Source organism: Ziziphus jujuba, chromosome 2, assembly GCF_031755915.1.
Source record: "Ziziphus jujuba cultivar Dongzao chromosome 2, ASM3175591v1".
NCBI lineage: Eukaryota > Viridiplantae > Streptophyta > Magnoliopsida > Rosales > Rhamnaceae > Ziziphus > Ziziphus jujuba.
The window spans coordinates 16149508-16176401 of NC_083380.1; the positions used below are offsets into that span (position 1 = coordinate 16149508).

At 34.1% G+C, this 26894-nt stretch overlaps 2 protein-coding genes and 1 pseudogene across 2 annotated transcripts; all 3 read right to left on the reverse strand.

The window, feature by feature from the left end:
* Window positions 1-253: 253 nt before the first annotated feature.
* Window positions 254-7810, reverse strand: LOC107418771 (LEAF RUST 10 DISEASE-RESISTANCE LOCUS RECEPTOR-LIKE PROTEIN KINASE-like 2.1; annotated as a pseudogene).
* On the reverse strand, window positions 7752-8880 carry LOC125422256 (LEAF RUST 10 DISEASE-RESISTANCE LOCUS RECEPTOR-LIKE PROTEIN KINASE-like 2.8). The gene has a single exon (XM_048472966.2). It carries the CDS (start codon window positions 8591-8593, stop codon window positions 8090-8092), a length of 504 nt encoding a protein of 167 aa, XP_048328923.2. The 5' UTR covers window positions 8594-8880; the 3' UTR covers window positions 7752-8089.
* Window positions 8881-26220: 17340 nt separating this feature from the next.
* LOC132800743 (PR5-like receptor kinase) lies at window positions 26221-26571 on the reverse strand. Its single transcript, XM_060815001.1, has one exon. It carries the CDS (start codon window positions 26569-26571, stop codon window positions 26221-26223), a length of 351 nt encoding a protein of 116 aa, XP_060670984.1.
* Between the last annotated feature and the right edge of the window lie 323 nt (window positions 26572-26894).

The window sequence follows — 26894 nt, forward strand, 5'->3', positions numbered from 1 at the left end:
GGCAATCTCGTCATTCCTCATCTCTCAATGAAAACACTAGTAATACAAGAAAATTGAAAAGCACTCTTTAAGTCAGTGTCATACTCCCATTAACCACAATTTCTTTTTTCAACATATCCCTTCATTTACAGCCCTTCCCTTTTATAGCTCTCACACCAAAAAACACACAGATGAAAAATAAATCAATTCCATAAATTAGATAATAGAAATCAGTTATAGGGTATGGAAAAGGCATTCCGTAAAAATCTCAATGCTACCCTGACATCACAAAATCATTGAGCCAGCGTGGCTTCACACGTTTCTTGCTCTCATGATGGTTGCTTGGCTCTCCTGCACTCTTCTTCCAGTTTCCTTCTGTCTCCCCACCGATATTTGCTTCAAAATGACCGTCTTCCCCAACCGTTTCATTTTGGATACCAATTTCTAACATTTTCCCATGGGCCTCAGTTCCAGCCCATTTGCTCATTTGTTTCTGGACAGGGTTGTTGTCCAAAATGACTTCAACATAGTTATCAAACTGTGAAATAATCCGAGGCTGTTACGAGGCTTTTGCATTATATTGCTTTGAGAGATATTTGATAGACTGCTTAGGTTAATTGCATATTTTTGTTATGGATAATACATAATGGATCATGAATAGCTTTGGATAAGGTCGAAATTTAGTTATAGAGAGAAAGTGTCCAATTTTTAGAAATGGCAAATCTAGATGAGTGATAGTAATAAGAAGCATTCAGATGTTTCTTCCTATGTTTCTTGCTTGTGTGAAAGACAAAATTATCTAAAAAGTTGTTTCCATTGTTGTCCAAGTTACTTCATTAATATTCTTAAACCACCTTTTCACAGAGAGTGAAACCACCTCTATTTGGCTTGTGGTAATTAAAGCTTAAAACAATTCCCTAAGCTCTCTCTTGCATTATGTGAATTGAAGTCTTGTATCAATAGTCTAGTTGTAGATCATATTCCTCATTCCTCATCTAGTCCATTTTATAAATGTGCTGGTTTTGGAGATAAAGAATGAATATGTTATTTGCTTAGTGAAAAATAGTGCAACTCTTTTAGGTTTTATAGTTATCATGCATGTTTCCCAACTCCATGTCAATTTATCCACTCTAAGTGACTATGATCAATAGGTATTATGGATTTTGTTCATCATAAACTTCTTGCTATACACCTAAACTTGAGCCCTTTCAAAAAGTCTTAATGCTTACTGAAAGTCCAAGGTTTCAACATTTGACTTCTTCCTTTTTATTTCTTTTTTCTTTTCCCCTTCTTCCTACAAGCTTATCAAGAAGAGTTGTCAAGACTTTCTAAGGCAAAGGCTTTTGGATGTCTTCAGTTTAGGGAAGAGAACTTGCAAGTGTCAATTCTGGTAATTGAGAATTGTTTGACATTATTAGCTGCAGGCCAAAACTTCTTCATATGAGCGTTGACAAGCAATAACATCCTAAATGTCAAATTCATTCATTGAAAACTCAAGGATGATAACTTTTACTACTATAAGCGAAAAATTCAGAATCTCTGAAATCATATAGAAGTGAAAATGACTTCTCCTTTTTGTTGTTATGGGGCCGGAACATCAATCTTACTGTTCATTTTTTACCAAATATATATATATATATATATTCAAAATATCAATAGAGATTTTAGTATTGGTTTCTTTATTTCAATCAATCTTTTGCTGATTAAATATTTATTTTATATGTGTTGAAGTGTTAAGTACATAAACTAGTGTTGACCACTTGCTACCAGCCCCATGTAACAAGTAATCTCCCATTACATTGGGTTTATTAAGCTAGGCCCTCTTAGTGGTGGGTGAGATGGGACAATTGGTCATTTAACGTTCTGTACTTGAAGAATGGCCATTGATTTATTAAATGCATATTGGTTATAGAGTTTTCAGTAGTAGTCATTTGTAATGCTACTTTTGTTTCTTTGTGTTTCCATTGTTCTTTTTTTGATTGCTAGAAAATACAATCGAGTGAATATGCTTTTCCATTTTTATTTTTTTATATCATGTATAATTGATAATACTACTATTTGTTTGGTGCCATTTTTAAATAATATACGTTTTCCTTTTGTTTTGCATTTTCAAATATGAAAAACTCAAAAGCCAGGTTGATGACATTGGTTGTACCAGAAAGCTGCAAAGGTGACTCAAGATTTCGCTGTTGGTGCCAACTAAGTATAGGATAAAATGCTGTTCCAAATTGGTGTCTAGCTTTTGTCATTTGAAAAATTATGCTATTCTTTATCACTAGGAAGTGCTTAATGCAAGAGAATCATAATTTGCTCTTTTAAACTCCATATTATTTTCACACCGTTGGATATTTTCATTATATTTTAAATACTTCTATGTAAAAATTGTTTTTTTTTTAATTTTATGAATAAGAGCATTCCCTTTGTATTATTTTACATTAAGTGATAAAAATTTCCATAAAATATATAAATCGTTTATATTGAAAAAAGAAAAACACAAAAACAAATTTTATTATGACAAATATGTGCGTGATTGATTTCATATTGTAAATCCATTTTGCTTCTATTAGCATAATTTAATTTTTCCTTAGTGTTAGTATAATATTTACTAGCTATAAGACTTTCTTGGATACAATTTAAATTTGCACCTGAATCTAAATTCAATATGAAATCAGGATTTGGGCAAATAGAAATTAGTGAAGACAATAGGTATAAAACTGTATTTGTAACCCCATTTGGCCATAATGAATGGAATGTAATGCCTTTTGGATTAAAAAATGCTCCTAGTGAATTTCAAAGAATGATGAATGATATCTTCAATAATTATAGTCATTTTATGATTGTTTATATAGATGATGCCCTGGTTTACTCCCAATCAATTGGTCAACATTGGAAACACCTAAGAATGTTTTTAGATATTGTCAAAAAACATGGTTTAGTTGTTCCAGCTCCTAAATTTAAATTATTTCAGTCCAAAATTAGATTTCTAGGTTTCCATATTTACCAATCTCAGATTACCCTAATCACCAGAGCCATAGAATTTACTGATAAATTTCCTAATAAAATATTAGATAAAAATCAGTTACAAAGATTTTTAGGATCTTTAAACTATATTGCTGAATTTTATAGTAATTTATGAATTAAATGTGAACCCTTATTTGAGAGGTTAAAATCAAAACCCCCACCTTGGTCTTCAGCTCACACCAAAGTTGTCCAAGAAATCAAAACTCATGTTAAGACTCTTCCATGTCTTGGCATTTCTTCCCCAAACTCATTTAAAATTGTTCAAACTGATGCCTCTGAAATTGGATTTGGAGGAATCCTACTTCAACAACTCACTCCTGAATCACCTGAACAGATAGTTCGTTTCCATTGGGGAACATGGACTTCTTCTCAAATCAATTATAGTACTATTAAAAAAGAAATTTTATCTTTAGTACTATGTATATCTAAATTTCAAGATGATTTACTCAATCAAAAATTTTTAGTCTGAATCGACTGCAAAAGTGCAAAATATGTTTTAGAAAAAGATGTTCAAACATTGCATCAAAACAGATTTTTGCCCAATGGCAAGCTATATTAAGTATTTTTAATTTTGAAATCGCATACATTCAAGGTAATCAAAATTGCATTCCTAATTTCTTAACCCCTGAATTTCTGCACGGAAAAATTTCTCACCCGAGGCCCAACCATGCCTCGCAAAAAAGGGTCATCTACCCCTCAACCAAATCAACATCCTCCAAATCATATCAGCCCCCTAAAACTCAAGTCTCCCAATCTACTCCTAATCAAATGATCCCCACTGAATCAACCCACTTATCTCACCCAATTTTAGCAAGCCAGATCAGTTACCAAAATGCCTTAATCCAATCTTACAACCCTTATAGTCTAGTTCCTAGCCAACCATTCACTCCAATCAATCAATCTCAAACCAAATCATCCCCATACTTTGATAACACTCGTAAGTTATTATTCTATGTTGAACCTTCTCTCCAAAAATTTTCTATTGTCCCTCAAATGCAGTTTTATCATTCATCATTTTTTGAAATTCACTGGGAGTATTTTTTAATCCAAAAGGCATTACATTCCATTCATAATGGCCAAATGGGTTTACAAATGTAGTTTTATATCTATCGTCTTCACTAATTTCTATTTGCCAAAATCCTGATTTCATATCGAATTTAGAGAAAATAATGGCTTAATTAAGTCAATTGATTAAGTATTTCTTATTTGGAATAGGGTATCTAATCCTTTGTAAACATTTATTTAAAGGTTTATAATTGATTACTAATCTAGGTGATCCTCTTTCTAATTCAGCATTTTTCTGCACATAAAAAGCAGAACAAGACCAAGGAGATTCACTTGGATGGATTAGTTTTTTAGCAAGTAATTCTTGAATTTCAATTTTACAATATTCCATTAATTCTTGATTCATTTGGATGGCTCTGGCCCTAGTTGGAATATTGCGTTCATCAAAATCTTTTTCGTAAGGAAGGGTAACTATATATTTTTATCTATGCCAGAAGGCATTTGGAGTGTCAACATAAATTTCTTTGATTAATTGATTTTGAAAATCTATGATTTGTTGTTGGAGATAAGAATTAGATAATTGATTTTCTATGTGGTGATATTTAATTTCTTCTTTTAGGAAATGTAAATGTTTAGTTTCATTTTGAATCCGATTAATTGATTTGGAGATTGAATCTTCCTGTAATGTTTGAATATTATGTGATTTTTGGATAAATTCAAATTTAACTGGTTCTCCTAAAGGATAGGTTATTATTCCATCATGTTCTGTGGTGAATGGATATAATAAAAAAAGGAAGGGAATTCCTAAAATTACTTGATCTGTCATGTTTCTAACAAAGACAAATGATGTTTTGAAACAAATTTTATTATGACATGGGAAATATATTTCACTTGGATTGCTGACTCCACCCTTGATGTTTTTCCTTCCTCCAACCATCTCTATAATCATCATTCCACAGCTATAAACATCCGACTTGTGAGAACTCCTCCAAAGTTTCAATTGAAACTTCAGGAGCTATATACCCTATTGTTCCTCTAACATCTGCCATCGATATGATACTCTCCTTCCTCTCACAAAGTTTAGCTAGTCCAAAATCAGAAATTTTTGGGCAAAAATCTTCATCCAATAGAATGTTATGTGGTTTGATGTCAAAGTGCAAGATTCTGGTGTTGCAACCACGGTGCAAATATTGGAGTCCTTCAGCAATCCCTTTGGCAATTTGGAGTAGCTTTTCCCATTCTAATTGTGGAGTGGTTTGCAAAGGATTTTCATTGTATATGAACTTTTCAAGTGATCCATTTGGCATGAACTCATAAACAAGAGCTCTCTTGCTACCTTCTAAGCAAAATCCTACAAGAGTGACAACATTTATGTGAGATGTTCTGCTAATGCTTGCAACTTCATTAATAAATTCTTGACCATTCCCTTTGGATTCATTGAGGAGTTTCACAGCCACAAGACGCCCATCTAGTAGCTTTCCTTTGTATACATCACCATAACCTCCTCGACCTAATTTTTCTTTGAATGATATGGTCATTCGCTTGATATCAGAGAATCTGAATCTTTTGACATGTAGATGTCCATAACTTCTAATGAAACCTTCAATGTCTTTATCAGATTTATTCATATCTGAGAAAAACTTCATTGACAATTTCTCACTTCCACCAACGCACATTATAACAGAGGTCAGCAATATAGCAATTGCTACAACAGTAACACCTGTAAGAAAAAAGAAAGAGATGATTCAGGTGAAAGTAAACAAATAGTTAGCCAATTATGAGAATAACAATATGATGTTAGAAAATTTTATGGATCTAAATATACATAATAAATTCCATAGATCATAAATTATTAACCTCCAAACGCAGCCATTGATAAATTAAATCTTTAATCCTGCAAAATAGAAACAACGTAAAGTAGTGCCTATGGACGCACTACTCTCAAACCACTCTCAGATTTCTGAAAACCCTAATTTCAAAAAATACTGTATGGTATATCTGTTTGCTTGCCTTAAACCCTTTAAATAGTCTCTGCAAGTCAGACTTATTCATTAATTTTTGACACACATAAAATAATAATAATTTGATAATATAATTATACTAGGAAAATATGGATAAGTCATTGGGTTTATAAAGAGAGTTGGTCCTCCAGTCCAATGGGCCAACTGGAGTCTTATAGAGAGTGTGTGACCAAGGGTCCTACTACAAAATAATAAAATAAGCCAGTCCCATTAATGGCATAAATAGGCCCTGTAAGTGAGTAATTGATTATGCCAAGTCCACAAATATTAATTTAATTCAACATATGATTGTCTTTAAGGGACATCTCGGGCCTCCATACATAATACGTTGATGCAATTCAGCTGCAAATCTTGTTGAAAGACTTACCCTGCCCCAAAAAAAAATAATAAAATAATAAAAAAATTCTAAAATCCCCGTCCAATAAAGAAAAACAAAATCTAAAATCCTGCTATTGCATTAACTCCTTTTTGGTAATGGTCATTATGTTAACAAATTGGTTAGTTTTCAGAACGTTGGCTGCCATTGCAATGAAGTTGAAGCTGTAGGGACCTTTTCTTCATAGAGTGGAAGAAAGGATTTTTAAATCTTCCCACGAAACTTGCAGCGATGACAGCAATTGGTAATCTTTTCACAAGCTGTGGTAACATGATATAAATGCGTTGAAGTTGAAGATGATGGTGACAAGGGGGTTTCAAATGATGACAGCAGGAGAGAAAATAAAGTCCATATGTGAAGTCTGTCATTGACAATAGGATTTGGAAGAGAGATTCGATCTAATCAACGATGATGCTAACAATAAAATGCAAAGTACATGTCAAAAGAAATGAAAGAAGAGTAATACCAATTATAACAATGCCATTATGGATTGTAGCAAGGAAGAGAGAAACTGCTAATGACAAACGTCCAAAACACAGAAACTAAAGTTGTTCTTTAAGGAAACAGTAGAATAACATACATTCTAAAAAGAAATGGACAGAGGATAATTAGTATAGTACCTATTGCTATTACAACCTTCCTTTTCCAATTAGTAGAATCTTCTGTAATAAATTAACAGAAAATGAAAAAGCATTAGAACATAAAAAATATCCTTATGAAAGTTTATAGGCAGAACATCTATCATCAGCCAAAAAACATGGAAGGGGAAGAGACCGTAAATTGGGACTAAAAGAAGTCACCGATTTAATCTCAAGCATTGATAAGACAAAAAAATAAATATTTTTCGAGTAAGGAAAAGCCTAGCAATCTGTAGGGTTGCAGCTTTGTAAGTTTAATATCTTTAAAATAAAATAAAATAAAAGAATGAAATTGAGGCCATATGGAATAAAACGACTGCGTTTTGAGCATTGATAATGAGGCTTTAGTATTTTTATTTTTTCATTTATTTATTTATTTATTTATTATTATTATTATTATTATTATTATTATTATTATTATTATTGTTCTGGGATTTACAAGGTTTCAGTAGAACCATGCGTTTTGTTTAGTCAACTTCAAATTATTTGGAAAAGATTTACTCTCCTTCCATCAGTGGTAGATGACCCAGATCAGATTTTGCTGCTAAAACTCTCGTTTAGGGAGATTCAATTAATTGAAAGAAACCTGCTACTAATTAAGTTTTTGAGATCAATGCTTAGCATTAATTGAAAGAAACCTACTAATTAAGATGCCTACCAGGGCGACACACTACGTTATGAGGATTATTGTTACGGCAATAGCAGAGGAATCCATCATTGGTGGCATTAGATCCGCAACTCCCACCTGACCTCTCACATTCGTCACACATAAAAGTTAATTGGTGGCTGTATTCTACATCAAAACCCTGTCTCACAGCTTGCTCTACTTCTTCCTTGCCAATCCCATCAGGGTTCTCATCATTGGAACTCCATAAAACCGGAACCTGGAAAGGTTTACAATATTTCTGGATGCTTGCACTGTCAGGTGTGCTGAGAAACCGTTCATCTGTGGTATAGTAAACGGTCTGCTCGTTCGCATCGCACGTAAAGTTATTTAGTAATCCCCCAAAAGTTTGATATTGTTGGCAGCTATAGATTAATGTCAGGTTTCAAACGCTTGGTGCATAATCGAACAGCGTGTAATTCAAAGTGATGGCAACAGCAGCATTTTGGTTGCAGAGACTATCAGATTCGAGGAGATCAGTTCTTGCAATTTTCATTCTGTAACCAGTTTGGTAGATGCCCAGAATTCGAAACTGTTGATCATTGATTTGTATAAGCGATTGGTTGTTGTTTCGGCACTCATTCTCGAAGCCTTCTCGACCGCAGGTTGGGGGCCTGAAATCAGTTCCCCAGAAAGGGTAGGAAATGTTTTTGAGGTCACCACAACTGTAGGTACGACCACAATCTGTATAGCGTTCTTCTTCTTCGCGGCTGCTGCTGCAGTGAGATATTGTTGACAGAGTTCCAGAGAAGATGAAGAGGATGGTGATGAGTTGTTTTAGGATGGATGGTAACAACATAGATGATAATGATGATGAATCCATAAATGAAATGCTCTCATGGAAAATTCGAGATTTTTTGGAAGAAAAATGATCAAATAAGAGTGTCATAGAAATGAAAGAGATGCCAAAACTGCCTTCTGCAAAGGTTATAACTAGTTAATAAACAGAGAAAGCTGTATATGTTTTGGGGTTTGACGAAGAATGACAAATTGGGCTTTTTTGTGTTCGTTAGAATTTTCCAATAGAGAGACATATAGAAAAGATGGCTATTGACTGCAAAGTTGCAGTGAAGAGGAAGAGGATGGTGATGAAGTGCTTGGGGAAGAAAGATGATGAATCCATAAGTAAAAGGCTCTCTAATACCTGGAAAATTTTTTAGATATTCTTTTGGAAAGAAAAATTAATGAAGCATGATATTGTCAAAACAATAATAAAAAAAAAAATAATAATAATAATAGATAACACTGTCAAAAAAAAATAAAAGGCAAGGCAAAAACTCTGTTGTACAAGTTTATAACTATTAGTGAACTCTGTTCTACAAATTTGTTTGGTTTTTTATGAAGAAAAGTCGGGACTACTTGTTTGAATTTTCCACAAGAGAGAGAGAGAGAGAGAGAGAGAGAGAGAGATGGCCATTGATTGACTGTTGAGGAGGATTTTCCAAGAATGTTCGTTAGAGTTTGTTTTCGCCCACATGCATTACCACGATGCATGTATCGTAGAAATCGCCTCTGAGTTTCCTCCACAGAATTGTCCCGGAAAGACACACGAGTCAACCACTTCAAAACTATTATTGTTTTAATTTCCTTTTTAACATTAGATTTTATTATTATTATTATTATTACTATATATATATTTTTATTCCAAAAGTGAAAAAGACTACTTTTGATTGTTAGTAAAACTTAATTTGTTCCTTTGCAAAACTAAGTCACCCAAACACATATTTTTTACTCTGATCCAAGGACATGGAAATTGGTATGACAACCAATTTATTTTCATAAACTAGCCTGATGAATTATCAGTAAAAGCTGCACAGCATCGTACACAAGAATTTGAGGAATGATGTGGCTTGAGAAACAGGTATGCATGGACCTGGACAGGGGAGCAAGAAACAGAGACAGGGAGCAGGGCAGCTCAAAAATAAAGCGTCTACTATGTACGTGACAACTAAATTCATGTATGAATTGTCCAAAAACAGTTTGTTGACGTTTTCTTTTTATTTTTACCCAAAGTCAGTTGTTTGGTGAGACCTATATTATATTATTACCTGTCATATTATATTACCCACCTAGCATGTATACATGTGCATGTATTCCTCGAAAAAGTAATAATAATAATCGAATCGTCGGAGCGTGTAGTCGAACCTAGAAAAATGTAATTCTCTGCTCGAAAGACCAAAATACACAACCTCTTTTTTATGCTGATGAAGTCTAACTAATTTATTTCTATAATTACCAAGGGCTTTAACATGACAATACCCAGAATGGACAGCACTCATTTTAATGCATTGACTAAATATAGCAATGTTAGATTAGAAGTTAACCTCATATAGGAATCACAAGAAAAATGCAAGCGCTTTGACCAAAACGAAAGCAAAAGTTGAATCACGTTATCCTCTATAACAGAGAGATTATTTGCATAAGAAGAAAAAACTTAAGCTAGATACACTATCTATCACAAATCATAAAAGTGATGTGGTACTGGAGGACTCTTCTAGTGATTTTGGACAAGACAAGAAAGGCTTTGGTGGAATTTGCTGTAAAGTCCAGCCACACCACACTGCACCGACAGTGTGAAACCAGTAGCTCACCATTTTTGACAATGGCCATTGCTGCATTTAACACCGAACTCCAACTTGCTCAATAATTGTGGGCAATGTCAAAAGGCCGGTGTTGAACGTCAGAAGAGGTTGAAAATGGAGGACATGCACCGAATTTGTGAGCCTATAAATAGGCTCTATCCCGTTGCATGCAAGCCAAGCCAAGTGGTGCAACCTCAATATTACCCAAGTGAGGAGTGTTGAGAGTAGTGTTTAAGTTCCAGAGAGAGCTTGAGAGAAGAGTGAACAATTCCAGAGAGAATTTAATAGTGTAGAGAGAGATTGCACGTGAGAATCCTCTACGAGGGAAGTTTTTATTTTTGTATTCTATTTCCAAGAGAGTAATAGAATTCTTTTTTATTTTTCTTCTCATATTTCTTCTGTAAAGTGGTCAAAGAACCACAACAAGTGGTATAAGAAATCCAGGTCGAGAGCTTGAGTTCAAAATTTGAAGAAACAGAGCCTCTGTTCTTCAAGTTGGTGTTTCTAAAAGTTGCTCAAATCAATAATTTGACAATACCAGGTGAAATTAATCGACGAGACGAGAACAACCAAGTTCGTTGGAGAGAAACGACGATCATAACGCGCCCTCACGCGCCACCTGAAATTTTCTGCAGCAGATCACGTGCCTCACGCGCTGCAGGCGCCGTCTGGAGGTTGAAGACCACCACATTGGCAGATACATCATTGCACGCAGCCACATCATCTGCCACGCAATCGACACATCATCTACCACATGTTGACACGTCAACACGATCTACCACGTCATCAAAAGTTTATGAAATTACGGAATAGCCCCTAAGTTGTTGGAAATTACAAATTAACCCATGTAGTTTCTATATTTACAGGTTGACCCAGAAGTTTTGGAAAATTACATTTTTACCCCCAAAATTATGGTAATTATATTTTGACCTCGGAAGAGTCAAGTCCACCATTTTTGCCGTTCCTGTCAAGCCATAATGTCAATGGTAGAATCATCTTCGGGAGCTATGGTTAAGCTCACTGCCACAAATTATACACTTTGGAGACCTCGGATAGAAGATCTCCTCAATTGTAAGGATCTGTTTGATCATATAGAAGCTAAAGGAAAAAAACCCCGATTGTAACATCCCGTCCCAAAGTACACCGAAAATTTTTCAAATTTGACCAAGATTGACCAGGTTTGACCGTCGTTGACCGAGAAGGGATCAAATATTAACTTTTTGTTCCTGATGGAGTTTCACACTGATCGAGGTACCATTAAAAAGTACACGTTGTCACAAGTTCATAGACTAGTAGTACGTTGAAAATGGAGCTACGGTTTGAAATTATAAGCAAAACAAGTTGAGGTCCAAACTGTCCAAAGGGTGTCGGAGTTGACTTTTTGTTCATGCAAAGTTGAGTTTTGACTCATGCATAGTTGTGAAGTACTCGTCGATACGAGTTGATAGACTAGCGGCACGTCCGATTTGGACATGCGGTTTGAAAGTTATGGACCTATAGAAGTTTTCAAATACAATATTATTTTAATATTATTTTCAAATATGTGAACAGTGTGCCACGTGTGACTTAATAAAAGGTGCCATGTGTCACAACGGTGAGATGCCACATATCAACTACGATTAAATACCATATTATTTTATTATTATTTTATACAATAATATTATTTTAATATTATTTAATTATTTTATTTTATTTTCTTTTTATTTCTTTTTCTTTTTTCTGTTTTCTGTTTTCTTTTTTTTCTTCCCCCACATGGGAAAAAACAGCCCACCCCCCCCCCCCCCCTGAATTCTTTCTTCTTCTTCTTCCTTTCTTTTCCTTTTCTTCCTATCAGGTCCTTGCAGTTTCTTAAATTCCGGCCACCGGACGGTCACATGCGCCAGCCACCGGTGATGCCCAACCTTCGGCAAGCTCAGGCGCAAAGTTTGGCGGCCGGCCAATCAGCGATGTGCCCAGATTGGCAGTTGAAGCCGGCAGCGGCTCATTTCATTTTTCCAGCCATTCTCGCCGTTTTCGGCTAGCCCAATCCGATTTTCCACCCCTTTTCCCCTATTTTGGGTCGTCTAAGTTCAAATATAGTCTTCAATTGTTTAAATTCGAAGTGGTTCGCGAGTTTTGAGGAGGTGAAGTTCGGCCGGTACTTCCCGGGCAAATTCCGACCACCACCGGCGGAATTGGGGTCAATGGAGGCCGGTAATGCGATCCTCGTTCCATAAGCTTCGATTCGGTATATTACTCGCAAATTTTGGTTGACGTTTATGTTAAACCCTCGGGTACGGGGTATTATTTATCCGAATAAAATATTAATTTATTTGAGTTATGTAATATTGTTGTTCTAGGAGCACGTATGCGTTGTGAAATTGATCCCATGGAGGATCTTGGGTTAATTGCGTGCTCGAGGTGAGTAACGCACCTTCAAATTAATTTCGGGTGTTAAATTATATTTATTTTGTGATAATTAAATATTTGGATTTAATATTTATGTGTTAAATATTTAGCAAAATTATATTTGAAATTTTTATGGCACAATTTGAATAAATTGAAATGTATATGTGCATTAAAGCATATTTTGATTTTGATAAATTGAAGGAATATTTATTTTAAATTATTGATAATTTCATTTATGGATTTATTATGTGTTTGAAATGTATATTTATGAGAATTTTGATTATTGTGGATTTTATGAGGTTTAAATGACATATTTGATTCAAATTGGTTTTTAAATATTTGAGAAAGAAATATTGATTTAATTTATTATGTTTCAAAAATATTTATGCCATTGGAAAATTTGGATATATAAATTGATGGAATTGAGAGTTGATGAATTTGAAATTGATGGAATTTATGCGATGAATTTATGACAATGATTTATAAAGGAAATCGTGGAAAATTTACGGGTTTAATTGGATGGAATAAACCCGATAGTATTTATAAAATTTTGAGATTTGAAAATAAATATATTGATTTTATGGTTTTTAGATGCACCATACACGTACTGGTGTTCTTTATATATGGATATGATTAGCGCGCAGGTGGATGTGATGAGTGCGCAGGTAGGTGTAAGTAGCGCACAGGTGATTATGGGTTTGTCCTATGGTTGCCATCGGAGGAGGGTAGGCCGCCCCTCCATGGTCGGGACACCTGTTTGCAGCGGCGCGGTGGGACGCCACGCGACCGTATGCCGGTTTCTCTCTTTAACCTCCTGTCTGGCGGTACCTTGGGACGCTGTGTCAGGACCCGTCCAAAATTCCTCACCGAAACTCTAAACAAGCCCTGATCCCAGGGAAACCCTACTGAACCCTCAAATGGAAAATCCGGCAGAACCTCCCCTAAGGGTTGGACTTACCACAAACTTCCTGCATTGAAAACATACTTCTATGTTCATCCCCTTATTCCTCCCACATTACTACAAGTTGATTCCACAAATTTATAGCACTCCAAATGAATAACAGTAATCCAGTGCATAATTAATACATAAATGTCTGAGACAGTATACAGAGCTTCATGAAGTACTATTAAGCATAGAATACAACAAGGATGAAAGAAATATTACAATTGAAATAAATGAAGACAAAGGTAACTTCTCGAACTGAGACAGCGTCGGAGATTAGGTTCGCTCCGGAAGAACGTCTGCCACCCCTTGCACCTAAGGGAACGGAATTTAAAAATATAATATGCTAATCATCTCAGTGAGTGACCCTATCTACTAAACACTTTTAATATTAATAGTATAACAAATAAATGAACTTAGTTAATACCAACAATTAAATAAAGAAATAATAATAAACAATTGAAGTAATAATTTCACTCAAAACCCTCACTATTCACTCCGTTGGAAATGTTCCCCTTTTAAAACATTTCACAAAACCCGTTATTCGTATTTCCCGAAAACCAAGGGATCAATTAATTTAATAACTAATAATTAAATAAACCAAATATAAATAAAACGTAATAAAATATAATAAATAATATTTGAACACTTTGGGGTTTGAAATTTCTATCTGAAAATTTATACTTGATGCACCATACCATATACTAGTGATGCCCTCTGATACCCAACGTCCCGAGCACCGACTGGCGGGGAGGTTAAAGAGAGAAACTTGCAGACGGCGCTTCAGCGTCCCTACAGCGCCGCTGCTGAAACCGTCATCTCGGCCACGGAGGGGGGCGGCTGATGCGCAATATATAAGACTTGCCTGCCCTCAGTCCAATGGCAACTCACGAGAGACATAATAACTTGAGTGCTAATCCACATATACAGCCAGAACACCAATACTATATGAGTGCATCTAAAACCAATTATTAAATTAATTATTACCGTACTGATTTTCCAAAAATCACCGTGGGAATTATACCATTTTCCAAATTCACCATCCCACATTTTCCTTTAACATTTCCGGTACGAAACCATCGATAACAATATACTAATAAATTTTTCTCGTAGTACAAAGTCCAACAAATGATATTCCACGGGCATAATTATCAAATTTAAAACCACCAATTTAAACAAATATTTTCCTTAAAATATTTAAACCAATTATGCCCAAAAAAATATTATAAAAATCCAAACACAATTAATTAATGAAAATACTTTGCTCATGTGTAATAAATACAATTAAATCATAATAATAAAAATCAGGGATTTCTTAATAACCCAAAATTCTGTTTAGTACCAATAAACATATACCTACTTATAAAGTAATATTTTTCCACAATTATAATTAACTTTCCACCACATGAGCATAATTCCAGATATCAATTTAACACCAAATAAATATAATTAATTAACCCAAAATATTTTTAAAGGTGGGTCACTCACCTAGAACACGCAATTAAACCACGATTCACCATAGGATCGATTCCACCATGCACACGTGCTCCTAGAACACAATTCACACACAGTCAAATAAATTAATATTTTATTCGGGTAAATAATACCCTGTACCAGGGAGGTTAAACACAAACGTTAACCAAAATTGACGAGTAATATACCGAATCGAAGCTTGAGTGACAAGGATTACGAATCCGGTCTTACTTCCCGAAGATCGGACCCGAGGTGGCCGGAATCTCACCAAAAAGCTTTCGGCCTTTAGAGCCTCGATTCTCCCAAACTGTCGTGAATTGGAGGAAAAGGACACTGGATTTGGATTTAGGGGGTCGGAATTAGTGGGTAGGGACCAGCGGTGCAACTGGGTACTCGCCGAAACTGGATTTTCCAACTAGCCACCGAATCCCACCGGAAACCATCGCCGCCAGTGGCGCGTCCGGTGGCTGGTGGCCGAGATTTTTGGGGATTTTCTAGATCGAGAGGAGAGGGTCTCAACGGTACCGGCGGTGACAAGAATGGAGGCCGGAATGTGGAGATCTCGGTGGTTGAAGGAATCGACGCTGCCATTTAACACCGAACTCCAACTTGCTCAACAATTGTGGGCAATGTCAGAAGGCCGGTGCTGAACGTCAGAAGAGGTTGAAAATGGAGGACATGCACCGAATTTGTGAGCCTATAAATAGGCTCCATCCCATTGCATGCAAGCCAAGCCAAGCGGTGCAACCTCAATATCACCGAAGTGAGGAGTGTTTAGAGTAGTGTTTAAGTTCCAAAGAGAGCTTGAGAGAAGAGTGAACAATTCCAGAGAGAATTTGACAGTGTAGAGAGAGGTTCCACGTGAGAATCCTCCACGAGATAAGTTTTTATTTTTGTATTCTATTTCCAAGAGAGTAATAGAATTCTTTTTTATTTTTATTCTCATATTTCTTCTCTAAAGTGGTCAGAGAACCACAACATTTGCTAGGCCTTGAAACTTCCAACATTTCAATCACTTTCCTCGTGGATGGTCTGTCTGATGGATTTGTTTGAGTGCACCAAAAACCAACTAAAACCATCTTTCTAGCGATTTGATCTTCCTTTGCTTTTACCACACCATGTAATCCTAGATTGCCACCAAGCTCCATATGTTTATAAATCCAATGTGGAAAATATTTTTCACTTGTATGGCTAACTCAAACTTTGATATTTTCCATTCCTCCAACCATCTCTATAATCATTATTCCATAGTTATAAACATTACATTTGTGAGAGACTCCTTCAAAATTTCTATCAAAAACTTCCAGAGCTATTTGTTGTCCCTCTAGCATTTGTTATTGATATAATACTCTCTTTTTTCGCAAAGCACTTTAGAAAGCCTAAAATCTAAAATTTTTGGGCAAAAGTCTCATCTAAGAGGATGTTATGATGCTTAATGTCCAAGTGCAAAATATTTGCATTGCCACCACGATTCAAATATTCAAGCCCTCGACTATTACTGTGGCAATTTCCTGCAATTTTTTACGTTCCAAATGTGAAATGGTTTTCATAGAATTGTCATTGTATATGAACTTTTCAAGTGATCTGTTAGGCATGAACTCGTAAACAAGAGCTTTTTTAGTACCTTCTAAGTAAAATCCAAAAAGAGTGACAACATTTACATGAGTAGTTCTACTTATGCTTGCAACTTCATTAATAAATTCTTCACCATTTCCTTTTGATGCATTGAAAACTTTCACTGCCATAAGATGACCATCAAGCAGCTTTCCTTTATATATATCACCATAACCTCCTTGCCCTAATTTCTCTTTGAATGATTTGGTGATTTTCTTGATATCAAAGAATGTCTATCTTTTTACTTATAGATGTCCATAACTTTTGATCAAACCTTCAAGATGCTTATTGGATTTTCTAATGTGTGACCAAAATGTATTGATGATTCCATACTTCTAAAATAGCATAAAATAAAGCAGCTCAGCAATATTACAACTCCTGCAATAGTAGTAACACCTGTAATATAAATTAAAGAAATGATTCAGGCCTCAATAAATATATTGTCAAGAAATAGAAGAGTATAAAACAGAGATTACGAAGGCTGACAATAAGTGAAAGTTTACAAAATCTTACAGCCCCACAGTTTTTCTTATAAAACAGTGTAGGCTTTAAAAGAAACTATAAGTTTCTATCTAATCAAAATGTTATTTTTTTAGCAAGTTCTTCTAGTACAGATTGAAGATGTTAGTTCTACAGGAGGTAGCTTTTGGCAACCACAGATGAAAATGAGGTTTTTTGCCATTGCAAGGTATTGGAAAAGAGTGTAATTCAAAATGGTGGTTTCAATATCAACATTTTAGAAACATATATCATCCAAAAGATCCAACCTTGTCATGGTCATTGTATGTAGGGTTTGATTAATGTTCAGAACTCGAAACATTAGATTTTTTATTTGTATAACTAGGTATTGGTTGTCTATGCGACCAAGCTTCAAGGAAGGAAGACGGCTCTAACAAACTTCCTCCATTGGTGGATCTGTCACTCTCCGCTGATTTGTATAATACTCTCTTTCCTTTTGCAAAGTACTTTAGAAAGCCTAAAATCTAAAATTTTCAGGCAAAAGTCCTCATCCAAGAGGATGTTATGAGGCTTAAGAGGCTTAATGTCAAAGTGCAAAATTCTTGCATTGCAACCACGATGCAAATATTCAAGCCCTCCAGCTATCATTGTGGCAATTTCGAGCAGTTTTTTGAGTTCCAAATGTGAAATGGTTTTCATAGGATTGTCATTGTATATGAACTCTTTAGGTGATCCATTAGGCATGAACTTATAAAGAAGAGCTCTTTTAGTACTCTAAGCAAAATCCACAAAGAGTGACAACATTTATGTGAGAAGTTCTACTTATGCTTACAACTTCATTAATATATTTTTTGTCATTTCCTTTTGATGAATTGGGAACTTTCATTGCCACAAGATGCCCATCAGTTAGCTTTCATTTGTATACACTACAGGCAATAACCTCCTTGTCCTAATTTCTCTTTGAATGATTTGGTGATTTTCTTGATGATAGAGAATGTCTATCTTTTTACTTATAGATGTCCATAACTTTTGACCAAACATTCACGATGCTTATCAGATTTTCTCATCAGTGACCAAAATATTATTGATGATTTCATACTTCTAAAATAGCATATAATAACAAAGATTAGCAATATTACAACTCCTGCAATAGTAGTATTACTTGTAAGATAAATCAAAGAGATGATTCAGGCTTCAATAAATATATTGTCAAGAATCATAAAAGTACAAAACAAAGATTACGAAAGCTGATAATAAGTAAAATTTTACCAAATTTTATAGCCCCACAGTTTTTCTTAAGGAACAGTTTAGGCCGTAATAGAAACTATGAGTTTCTATCCAATTAGAATGTTATTTTTTAACAAATTCCATTAGTATAGAATCTCATAACATAAAACCCCAGTCCAGTTGATTGACTCCTCTAATAGGCTATTATTGGTTCAGTTTTGCAATGAATTTGAAGCCCTTAATGACTGCAGGATTGGAATATATGTTATATCTTCTTAAATAGGAGAATTTTTTTTTGAATTTTCCACACTAATTCAATAATCTATCTACAAACAGTACGATGTACCAAAGAAAAAGGTAATGGTGACAAGGCATTTTGTAAAGGATGATAACCAGACAGCAAATAGCAAAATAAAAAAGATTAGAATAAGAAAATTGAAGAAGCTATTAACAGAATGCAACTATTTTTACCAAAACCAATAATGACACTGTCATTATCTATTAGCTTAGCAAATAAGAGAGAAACCACTCATCCCACAGTACAAAAGGTTGCAATTAAATTTGTTCAGCATAAGAAAACTTTATACACCATAAAACCAAGTTTTAAATTCTAAAAACATGGGCCTAGTTCAATTGGTATGAGTAGAATACTAAATTTACATGTAAAAAAGAAATGAGATAGGGTAATTTAACATATTATCTAATGCAAGCTTGTGATTCCAAACTTGAACGTTTTCATCTGCAATAGTAATCAAAAAATGAACAAGCTTTTTGCACATAAATAACAAATAGCAAGGTTGTAGTTTTGAATCTACAAAACCATTTGGAATCAATTACAAGTATCCTATAATTTTGCCTTGGGGAAAAACAAGTAATTATCTTCAGCATACAAATATAGTTCAAAGTTTACATATTTGACACTAACTAATAAGTTCATTACTAACATAATAATGTTGCAAATGAAAAGAAAAAGAAGTAGGAGGAGAAAAGGAAGAAGCATATATACCATGTTGGAGACACACTATATTTGGTGGTGTGTCAAGGCAATAGCCAAAATATTAGTATGCAAAGAAATCAAATCCACATCTCCCTCATAATCTCTCACAAGCAAAAAAATACCCTTTGAAGAAATCATATGCTACTTCAAATCCTTGATTCAAAGCTTCTCGAACTATGTCCATACCACTACATCATCATTCTTCTTAACGAAAATTTTGACAATCAGAACTTTAATTTCATGGCATGCTGTAAACTGCTACTAGTTGGAAAATAATAAAAAGTTTCAGTGTTTCCACCATGATATGTGCATGTAAAGTTATTGATGGAAGATGTTAGTTCTACAAGAGGTAGCTTTTGGTAGCCATAGATGAAACAAGGTTTTCTACAGTTGGAAGGTACTAGAACAAAGTGTAATTCAAAAGGTGGTTTCAATATCAATGTTTGGAAAACATATATAATCCCAACGATCGAACCTTACCATGGTCACTATATGCAGGATTTGATTAATGTGATAATCTAAAACTTCAAATTTTTTATTTGTATAACTAGGTATTGGTTGTCTATGCAACCAAGCTTGAAGGAAAGAAGACCATAGCAATGGGGTCGTTTCACAAAACAACTTAGCCCATTAGGTTTTTCTACTTGTTCCCTAAGTTTACTAAATGGCTGAATTTACTTGATAGCCAAGTTGTTTTGTGAAAAAGGCAACCTTAAAAACTTTATAAATAGGTGCCTAGTTTTCAATTTTGTATAACACAAATCATTGAAACATAATTTTCTTTTTGAGACTCTAGATAGCATTTTTTAGAGAAGTTTTTTTATTTATTAATTTTAGCGATAAATAACACATTTTCTTCTAAATATTTTTATATTTTATCTTTTGTGTTTTTCATGGTTAAATAATCCCAACAAGTGGTATCAGAGGTTGGATCCAGAGAAGGGTTCGTTGCCAAAAAGCTCTTACAAAAGATTTAAGCATGCCAAGAGGCAGATCTTGGCAAAACGTCGAGTGAGTAGTTGATACTGTCACATCTTGCCATGTTACTCTACACGTAAAGTTTTTTTGAATATACAAAGTAGGAGACTTTGGCACAATAAAGATGGGAAATACAAGTTTTGCTAAAATTATTGAAACTGGTGGTGTTCAAATAAAGGCCAATATCGGACATAAATTACTTAGAAGTACGTCTGATATGTTTCGGACTTTCGACTCAATCTACTCTCAGGAGTGGCCTTTGATAAGGAAGGCCTTGGTAACCACTTTTACAATGGCACATGAAAAATGATAAAAGATGCTATGATTATCTCTTGAAGACATATTTATGGAATTTTTACATGAGTCATGTGAAGATCTGTGATAAAAGGTGCTATGATTATCACTTGAGGACATATTCGTGGAATATTTACATGAGTCATGTGAAGATTTATGCAAATAGCCTCAATATTATAGAATGAGAGGTATCTCAAAATCTATGGTACTAGTAGAGACTTGGTCACATTAGTTAAAGAAGATTGTCTACCTTGACAAAAAAATAAGCTTATCATTATTTTCAAGGATGCGGCACTACTTCTTTGTAATCATTGTTCATATGGTAAGCAACCTAAAGTCTCATTAAGTCCTCTTCAACAAGAAGATCAGAGTTGTTTAGTCTTGTGCATTTTGATGTTTATGCTCCTTTAGAGGTGGAATCTCTAGGAGGCAATAGATATTTCTTAATCTTTATTGATGATACTTCTTGGAAGGTGTGAGTTTATTTTTTGAAGATGAAGGATCAAGTTTTAGATCACTTCAAAGATTTTTGTGCAATGGTAGAGCATAAGACAAGAAAGAAGCTGAAATGTCTTTGTTTAGACAATGGAAGTGAGGATACTTCCAGAGAGTTTGATACCTACTATAGAGGATAGGATATTCAACATGATAGGATAGGGTAGTTGACATGAGAAGATGGTCCCTCACATCTCACAAACAATTATGGAGAAGGTCCAAAGCATAATCAGTATGGGTAAGCTGCCAAAGCCATTCTAGGGTGAAGATGTTTGTGCCACCTGTTATTTGATTAACAGATCACCATAAGTACCATTGAATTTTGAAATTCTGACGAAAATGCAATTTGATAAAAATCTCTCCTACTCTTATTTAAGATTATGTGGATGTTTAGCCTTTGCACATGTATCCAAGGAGCTTAGATAGAAGTTCAATGCAAAATCTGCTCCATGCATCTTGATTAGGTATGGAGATGAAGAATTAGGACAATATAGGATTTAGTATTCCATGAAAACCTGACTATAGAAGATATTGAGAAGCCCATGAAGTCTTCTAGTATTAGTGCCTAAGATTTTATTCCTGATCCAGCACAAGTACAAGCACAAAATGCCACAGATGATGATGATATGCATAAAGAATTACTAAAAGAAGAACAAAAGAGAGAAGAGGATACCGAACAGGGATAAACTTAAACACCATAAGTTGTAGGACCATCACAGTGGTCAAATGATGGTACACCTTCCTAAAGATTTGAATGAGGTTGTGTTCAATCAAAGAGATATCTTGAATCTTAATATATTCCACTTATTGAAAAGGGGAAGCCAGAGAGTTTTCAAGAAGTTAAATCCCATCAAGATAGAGAAAAATTGCTGCATGCAATGCAAGACGAGATGAAGTCTTTACAGAAGAACCATACTTATGACTTCTCTATGATTTATTCTCGATTTAATAGCCAATTTAGACCAAGAGCATAAGTAGATGGATGTGCATATAGTGTTCCTTCATGGTGATCTGCATGGTGATCTAATGCATTACAAGATGAGATTGAGTCTTTCTGAAGCATACTTATAGATTGGTTGAGCTTCTAAAAGAAAAGAAGCCATTAAAGAACAAATGGGTGTTCAAGCTTAAGAAAGATGGCATCGGATGGGTGGTGAAACATAAAACCTGATTGGTCGTCAAAGGTTTTCTTCAAAAGAAAGGGAACAAACTTTGATGAGATTTTTTCACTAGTGGTGAAGATGTCTTCAATATGAGTTATTCTAGATCCAATAACCAGTTTAGACCTAGAGCTTGAGCAGATAGATATGAAAATAATGTTCTTTTATGGTGATCTACATGAGGAGATTTATATGGAGCAGTCAGAATATTTTAAGGTTTTAGGGAAAGAGAATCTATTTTGCAAGTTAAAAGAGCTTGTATGGCTTTAAGTAAAAACTGAAACAATGGTACAAGAAGTTTGACTCTTTTATGGTGAGTCAAGGATACAAGAAGATTGATGTAGATATTGTGTTTATATTCAAAATTTTCTAGATGGAAACTTAATTGCACTTTTACTTTAAGTTAACGATATGTTGATCGTTGGACAAAATGCAATGAAAATTAGTTAGCTGAAGAAGGAATTTTCCAAGTCATTTGATATGAACGACTTATCAGCTTAATAAATTTTGGGGATACAAATAGCTCGAAACAGGAAGAATCACAAGTTATGGCTATTTCAGGAGAAGTATATTTAACAAGTGATAAAAAGATTTGAAATGGATAAGGCTAAACCAATCAGCATTCCACTATAAACCATTTCAAATTGAGTAAATAATCATGCCCTTCATCCAAAGTAGAAATAGAGGAGATGGTTTCAGAGCCTTATTCTTCAGTAGTAGGAAGTCTGATGTATACAATGGTGTGTACTAGATCGAACATTGCTCATGCTGTTGGTACCATGAGGATATTTCTTTCAAATCCTTAAAAAAAAAAAAAAATTGGGAAACAATCAAGTAGATTTTACGGTATCTTAAAGATACAACAAAAGTATGATTATGCTACAGGGGAAGTGATCCAATTCTAGAAGGCTATACAGATATAGATATGGTTGGAGACTTTTATGGTAGGAAATTAATTTACTTCAGTTTATCTTCACACTTTTACTAGAGAAGCTATATTAGGACAGTCAAGATTGCAAAAGTGTATATATTTATCCACAACAAAAGCAAAGTACATTACCAAAGCAGAAGCTAGTAAAGAGATGACATGGTTAAAGTGTTTACTTAATGAATTGACTTTAAGTAGAAAGGCTATAAGATACATTATGGTAGTCAGAGTGCTAATTGTTTACTTAATGAATTGAGCATTAAGTAGGACTATAAGATATATTGTGACAATCAGAGTGCTATGGATTTAAGCAAGAACTCAATATATCATTCTTGGACGAAGCACATTGATATCTACTATCATTGGATACTCGATGCGATAAATTGCTCAGATTATAGAAGATTCATACAAAGGAAAATCTAATAGATATGTTTAGAAAAGTTGTTCACACTAGAGAAGTTGAAGCTATGTAGAGGCATAGCTAGTATAGATAGTAAGTGACAATCGGTTTTTAAAATGCTGCTGGAGGGGAAAAATTGTGAAGTCCAACCTTCTCTTATAGCACAGCCCATTAAGGTTTTTTCTTTTTTTCTTTTTTTAACTTGTTTCCTAAGTTTACTTAGTACCCAAGTTGCTTTATGAAAAAGGCAACCTTAAAAACCTTATAAATAGGTGTCTAATTTTCAGTTTTGTATAACACAGATCACTGAAAATATAGATTTTTTTAAAATATCCAGAAAGAGTTTTTTGAAAAAGTTTTTTTGTGTATTAATTTCATAGAGAAATAATACATGTTTTTCTTCTTAATGTTTTTGTATTTTATTTTTTTTATGTTTTTTATTTTCTGTGTTTGTATTCTATATTTTTCATGGTCAAAGGATCACAACAAACTGGTGGCTATAATCCTCACACGACGACACTAAAATGAGAATAAACATTGAGAGAACAAGGGCCAAACGCGATGTGAAGAGTAGAGGACCTTCCATTGAAGTACAAAGTTAATTTTCGGTAAGATGGAGTAAATGATTAGCATTCAAAAGTCTTTTATTAAGTTTTCTAAAATGGTAATAGAAGAAATTGGTTTGCAAGGAAACATTAAGAAACGAAAAAATTATGTTTAGATTTGTTCACAACGAAGAAAAATGTGTGGAAATTATCTTTGATTTGATTTCACATACCCTAGTTGCAGAGTTGCTAGTTACGACTTTGGTTTGGTCTTTGGAAATTTAAACCATGCTTTTAGATGAAGAAGAATGGACCACAGAGGTAGTAGAGGTTTTCCACTGAATACATAATGAGAAAACCTCATCATTCTTTGTTTTTTTTTTTTCTCCTTTTTATTTTTTTTTTCAAATGGTTGTAAAATGGAAGATGTTGAGAGGCTAACATGGGTCGGTAGTACTTTTCCCAGGAATATTTTATGTACAAATAAAATGCTGACAATATCCATCAAATACTTAGCATGTGTCAAATGCTTGATCAGCAAAGATAATGTCTGATATTCTTCGTGGAGAAAAATCTAAGATTGTAAAGAAAGAGTAATAACATTCAAGAAACATTTGGTATTTGGGTATGAGTGTAAACGAGAGAAGTCCAGTATTAAAATTTTACAGCTTGATTAACATAATTTTAAAAGTGATCAAGTTTTGTTCACAAAATTTTAAAATATCTTGCTAATGGTTTGATGTGTTCAAGAAAAGCTCAAGCTTAGATTGGCGTTGTTTGTTATTCAGACAAAGTCTAAAAAATTTGAAAAATTTTATTTCTTAATTTCTTTTATCACTACATTATTAACACATTTATTTGTTGTTCTAAATTTTTTTATAAAAATTAAATATAAATAATATTATATATATATATATATAAATAGGTATCTTTAACTATATATAAAAGTAAGAATAGCCAATAATGTTCACAATTTCCGGACCCCCATGAAAATACAATTCGGCCCGTTGTTTTATTTGGTCATATTGCTCACAAGGAAAGGATAAAATATATAATTTTACTACTGCCCTTTATATGTGGCCGGATCTGTATCATGAAAAAGAAAAAGAAAAGACGAACTGGCTTCTATGAATGCACAAGTATATGGTGAACTGTTGAGAAAAAAAAGATCTGGTGAATGTTTTGATCTTTATGGTATGACGTGCAATAGAACTTTTGCTATTTACAGAATGGACATGCTTAACTCTCTGTCTCCACTTTTCATCTGTCAAGAATCCTTTGTAATCTCCCATTCTTTTCGCTTCCTCTCTCATGCCTTATCCTGAGCTGGTTGTCTTTGAAGTTCAAAACAATCCCTATCTGAACTATAAATCGACAGCCTCATCATGTATCCGGTGTTCCTTCTTTCTCTACTCTTCTCTATTTCTTTTTTTGACTATTGAGATTATTGTCGTTGGTCTCACTCTCCATTTGCCTCGGGTCTAATTCTCTGTTTCTCTTTTGGGTGCTGAAATTGTTGTTGTTGGTCTTTCTCTCCATCTGTTACATAGACGTTTTGAGGAGTTCTCTCTATTATAGGTAACTTACCTTATTTCTCTTGAATTATCTCCTTTTTCCCCTAAAATTGTTTTCTATATATATATATATATATATATATTAACTTTTTCTATTGATTTATGAGTTGATATTGGTGTGTTGTTCAAATATGGGTATGCTCTCTTGAATTACCTACATTTTTGGCTTATATATTTTAATGTTCTAATTGTATATGGATTACATATATATATATATATATATATATATATATTAAGTGAATGAGTTTTAATTTTATTTGTGGCATTGGATGTGGGATTTAAACTAGTATTGTATTTATGGTTTTGGTTTTGATGTACCGGTTTACTATATGAAATATTTCAACTAATCAAATTTTTTCGACCTTTTTTTTTTTTTTTTTTTTTAAAAAAAGCAAAAGTATGGTAGTTTTGATATGGCAAAATTCATGTACTGCACTCATGGTGCAAATAATGGAGCCTTCAAGCAATCTCTATAGCAATTTGGAGCAGTTTTTCCCATGCTAAGTCACGAGTAGTTTTTGAACGATTTATGAATATGAACTTTTCAAGTGATCCTTTAGGCATGTACTCGTAAATGAGAGCCCTTCTGCATCTTTGTAAGCAAAGTTCCAAAAGTTTAATAACATTTACATGAGCAGTTTTACTGATGCTTGCTACCTCACTGATAAACACGTCGCTATTCTCTTTGTCTCCATTCTCTTTGGGTTCGGTTAGGATCTTGACAACCACATCTGAACCATCCTGTAACTTTCCTTTGCACACAACACCAAAGGCTCCACGACCTACTTCATGTGAATTATTGTTGGTCATTTTCTTGATCTGGAAGAATTTGTACCTTTCTATATTTTTAATGGAAGCTTTAAGATTTTTATCAGTTTTTCGCTTTGTGAACTATTTTATTGACATGATCATTAATTTTCTAATTTTAAAATAGCAAATGATAGCACAAATCAGCAACACTAAAGCTACTGCAACGGCACCACCTGTAAGATATAAAGAAATGATTCAGGTGTTAGTGACAAAAACTTTGGATTGAAGGTTAGCATAATATATAGTTGCTTGCTGTGCTTATTGTGTTATTGGTTTGTTCAGTATTCAAAACACAGAATTCCAACTTGATGAAATAAACTAAT

Excerpts from the sequence above, each read along its gene's own strand:
- LOC125422256 (XM_048472966.2), bottom strand. The coding sequence starts at position 8,593 with ATGACACTCTTATTTGATCATTTTTCTTCCAAAAAATCTCGAATTTTC.
- LOC132800743 (XM_060815001.1), bottom strand. The coding sequence starts at position 26,571 with ATGACCAACAATAATTCACATGAAGTAGGTCGTGGAGCCTTTGGTGTT.